The 4,130-nt window shown below is 61.0% G+C and overlaps 1 protein-coding gene across 1 annotated transcript in view; it reads left to right on the forward strand.

Annotated features, from left to right (window-relative positions):
- TANGO6 (transport and golgi organization 6 homolog) overlaps positions 1–4,130 on the forward strand; it is an 18,297-nt gene that overhangs the window by 13,783 nt on the left and 384 nt on the right. The window contains exons 12-15 of the mRNA XM_017741350.1: positions 454–606; positions 2,500–2,651; positions 3,561–3,678; positions 4,039–4,082. Of these exons, the coding sequence (XP_017596839.1) occupies positions 454–606; positions 2,500–2,651; positions 3,561–3,678; positions 4,039–4,082 (467 nt within the window). The remainder of the gene's footprint in view (positions 1–453; positions 607–2,499; positions 2,652–3,560; positions 3,679–4,038; positions 4,083–4,130) is intronic.

The following is a 4,130-nucleotide window of genomic DNA, read 5'->3' on the forward strand; positions in this document are numbered from 1 at the left end:
CTGGACTCCACTGATGTATTACTGCTGTACTGGACGCCATACCTGGAATCCTGGGGTCAGTTTTGGGCCCCTCACGACAAGACAGATGTTGAGGGGCTGGGGTGTGTTCAGGGAAGGGCAATGGAGCTGGAGAAGGGTCTGATCCCTGTGTCTGGGATCTGATTTCTCATCAGCCCCTGGAAGATGCAGCGGGCATGAGAGCATGCACACTGGCTCCTGCTCCCAGTCTGGGCCAGGCAAATCCGGCAGGGACAGAGACATGCTGACACCATGTGCCAATGGCCAGGAACTGGGAGCAGTGACCCCACTCTGTGCCCAAGCATTGGCTGCAGTGCCCAGCTGCCCCCAGTGCACCAAGTCCACACTGTGTCAAAGGGCATCACCCAGCAGCAGTGAGCAGACACCAGCTGCCAACTGCTAAATTACTGATTTTCCAGCTTTTCTCTGCTCCAGGCATTGCCCTGCTCTCCAGTGAGTACCCAGAGCGGATTCTGCCTGTCCTGCTGGCACAGTACGAGTGCCCGGCGCAGGGCACGGAGGACGCCGCAGCCGCTGTCACCAGGATGAAGCTGGGCGAGGTGCTGATGCGTGTCACCCGGGCGCTGGGTGAGTCCATGGCCGTGGGCATGGCACTGCCCGCTGCCAGCAGCCACAGCACCGCTCAGCCCCTTTCCCTGTGGGAAAGCCCACAGGGGACTTTTGTTGTCAGAAGTTGGGAAGGATCCGGAAGCCAAAGGGAAGCTGGCCGAGGTTTGCCAGCAGCAGGAGCAGGATGCCGGGTCCTGCCAGCAGCCCACCATCCCCTTGGTCGGCAGCACCAGGCTTGGAGACTGCCGGGAAGCGCCCGGACACGCAGGGCTGAGGGGTAGAAACTGGATGAGGCCTTTCCGGCATCTGCTGTTGGGACATGTCCTAAAGTGCCTTGTCTGACTCCGTGGAGGAGGCCTGGCCAGCGGGAGTGCTCAGTGGGAGCTCTCCATGGCCAGGGAGGTGGCAGCCGGTGTCTGTGGTGCTGGGGCAGCCGGGCAGGGGTCCCTGGTCACCGGGTGGGCGCTGTGTGTCTTGGCTGGGAATGCCCCTGAAAAGCCCAGACCCCCTGAGCCCCAGGACTGTGACTCTCCTGTGTCCTGTGCCACATTCCCTGGCACCAGTGGCATCCCTGGGCTCTGCCAGCTGTGGCATCCCACCAGTGCCAAGCTGCGCCACCATCCATCCTCACTGCTGGCATGGGGAGAGGGCATCCCACTGTCTCAGCTCAGAGCCCCTCAGTCCCGGACCTCCCCGGGCGATGTCCGAGTGTCTGACCCAGTGCAGGGTTTCCCTTGGCAGCTGCCCTGGGGGTGGTGGCACGCTCTCCCCCGTGCTCTCCCCGCTCGCCGTGGTGCTGCTGCCGCGGGCAGCCGCTCCGGCGCGTCCCGGCTCGCCGGCGTATTTATAGAACAAATTGCACCAAGTTGTTTCTGTTGCAAAGCTTCAGTGTCTGAGAGCGAGGATTTACCCAGCGCTTCAGGATCACTCCACAGCTCTCTGTGATTCTGAGCTCTCCTGCTCTGCCGAGGGACTGCCATGCCTCCCTCCTGCCCTGTCCCCATCCCCATCCCCATCCCTGTTTTCTGTCTCACTGGAGCAGCTTTCCCTTTCTAGGAGGGGAAAGGAAGTGTAGCCATCTGGCACAGAGGCTGGTGCACTGTTGGCTTTGGAGGGGATGCATCCCGCTCGGATCACCCTGCACTGCTCACACTGCTGTAATTCCAAGTCCTGGGATGCAGGCACAGAGCATGATACGTTCCCAGCAAGTCCTTGGCATCAGAGCGCTGCCCTGTGCTCCCCCACCCTGTGCCAGTCCCCAGCCCTGAGCCCCCACGTGCAGGGTGTTGGGGACCTTCCGTTGCCCACAAGGATCATTCCTGTCTCCACACCCTGGGGCATCCCATCCCTCTGCCTCCATCTGCTGCAGGGCACCGTTGTCTGAGGAGCTTCTGGAGCTTGAGAGAGCTGGAAAAACAGAACTCACAGGCCAGCTGGCCTTCTGGAGCTTTCTTTCCACCCCTTGAGGCCCTGCCCAGTAGGAGGTGTGCCTGTGCCGTGGGGCACAGAGCTGCTCAGCTCCTGTGGGATGACCACACTCCTGGGATGGTTGTGGATGCTCAGCATGGGCCTGAGCTCTCATTAGCAGCTCAAGCATCCACAGCACTTCTGTGTGCTAATTGGGGCAGGGGATTGGGTCTGGGTGATGTGGGAATTTGGGATTCACACTTGGTGTGGTTGCAGGACCATGGGTGACCCCATGGGAGGACTGGGATGTGCCAAAGGGCCCCAAGGTCTGTGCCGTGGGGTGTGTTCCAAGGGACACAAGCCACGCTGCAGATGTTGCATCCAGCTGTTCAGTGGTGTTGCAGGGCAGATGCCCAATGCATCTGTTCCCAAAGGAGCCAGGGCTTTGGCAGGAAGGATGGGCCTTTCCCTGCTGGTGACACACAGCTCTGCTCTCTCTTGCAGGGGACATGGTGTTCCAGCACCGGGAGCCGCTGATCCGGGCCTTCCTGCGGGGTGCCCGGGATCCCGACAGTGCCCTGCGGGCCAGCAGCCTCTCCAACCTGGGCGAGCTCTGCCAGCACCTCGGCTTCCAGCTGGGATCCATCATCCAGGAGGTACCAGCTCCATCCTTCCCCTGAGCCTGCCTGGGGAGCATGGGGCCTCTCGTTAAGGAGCACATTTGTTAGCACATGGTTGGGCTGCTGAGGACATGGAAATGGGACATTTCCATATGGAAACGGGACATTTCCATAAAGGACATGAGTGGTAATTGCTGATATTGTGGACTATAAAAGTCATGGGGCCTGAAGCAAACACTAGGGAGATTCTAGCCCTGATTTTTATGCGCCTGCTCCACCCATGGCAGTCACTGCCAGAGGAGACCTGGGGGCACAAGTGGTGCCTGCCAGAGACACCTCCCGCTTAATGACACCTCGCTACCCTCCCGTTATCGTAATTACCATTATCAGTATCATCAGTATCACGGAGCTGGCCCTCACCCGCCCTGGCTGCAGGCTGTGGGTGAGACAGGGCTGCCGAGCTGCTGGAGCTCAGATCCCAGTGCGGTGAGCCCAACAGCCCTGGAGCCGATGGGTCTGTGCCTCACGGGCGCCAGAGCTTCACTCCCCGGTGCTCCTGGAGTGAGACATCATGGATTTGGCACTCGGGCTGCTCCCCTCAGTTCCCGCTCAGCACCGGTGGATCCCAGCAGTTGATGTGATGCCAGTGAGCCACACGCTGCTATTTCGGGAAGGTGTGAGCTCTGCTAATTCTCCCGGCTGTCACTGCCGGGATTTAATTAGATTCCTTTGGCTCTGCCTGATTTTTATACAGACTGTTACACAGCTTCCTGAGGCATCCATGTGCCACCCGGCCCTGGCTGGAACTGCTCGGAGCCCGCGCCCCGCAGGACATGGGGGTCCCATCCTCATTCTTGGGACATCGCCAGCACCTCAGTGGCTGCTCCGATGGGATCCTGTGCATCTCTCAGTCCTTGCTGATGCCCCCTTGCCCTGTCCCCACAGGTCACCTGCTGTGTGACGTCCATAGCCCGGACAGACCCCGAGGCTGAGGTGCGAAGAGCTGCTGTGCACGTGGTGGTGCTGCTGCTGCGGGGGCTGAGTGAGAAGGTCACTGAGGTGGGTCACCCCCTGCTTGTCCCTGGGGCAGGCACAGCCCCCCAAGGGACTGAGATGCCCAGTTTGGGCATCCCCACTAAAGGGTTCCCTCAATGGATCCTGGGGAAGGGGGGCTTTGTGGGGGTGTCCCTCTGAGCTGCTGGGCTGTGCCGGGGGCAGTGCCGTGCCATGCCGGGGGCAGTGCCAGCTCTTGGGAACCGTGGGAGTTGTTCATCGCTGATTTGACTTGGAAATGCCCAGTTTTTCCACCACCGTGGCCTCCCTCCGCAGTTCCCAGTAACAGCATGTTGGGACTTAGCTCCCATGGAGGAAACAGCCCCATTCCCCACGGGAATCCCCACAGCCGAGATCCCGGCATGCCCAGGTGCCCCTGTGCTGAAGGAGCACCACAATGTGCTGCTGGCGTGTGGGGAAACTGAGTCACGGGGGGCCGAGGCGCCGGGGAGGGGGCAGCCC

The sequence above is a fragment of the Corvus brachyrhynchos genome, unplaced genomic scaffold (genome assembly GCF_000691975.1).
Source record: "Corvus brachyrhynchos isolate BGI_N302 unplaced genomic scaffold, ASM69197v1 scaffold365, whole genome shotgun sequence".
Lineage (NCBI taxonomy): Eukaryota > Metazoa > Chordata > Aves > Passeriformes > Corvidae > Corvus > Corvus brachyrhynchos.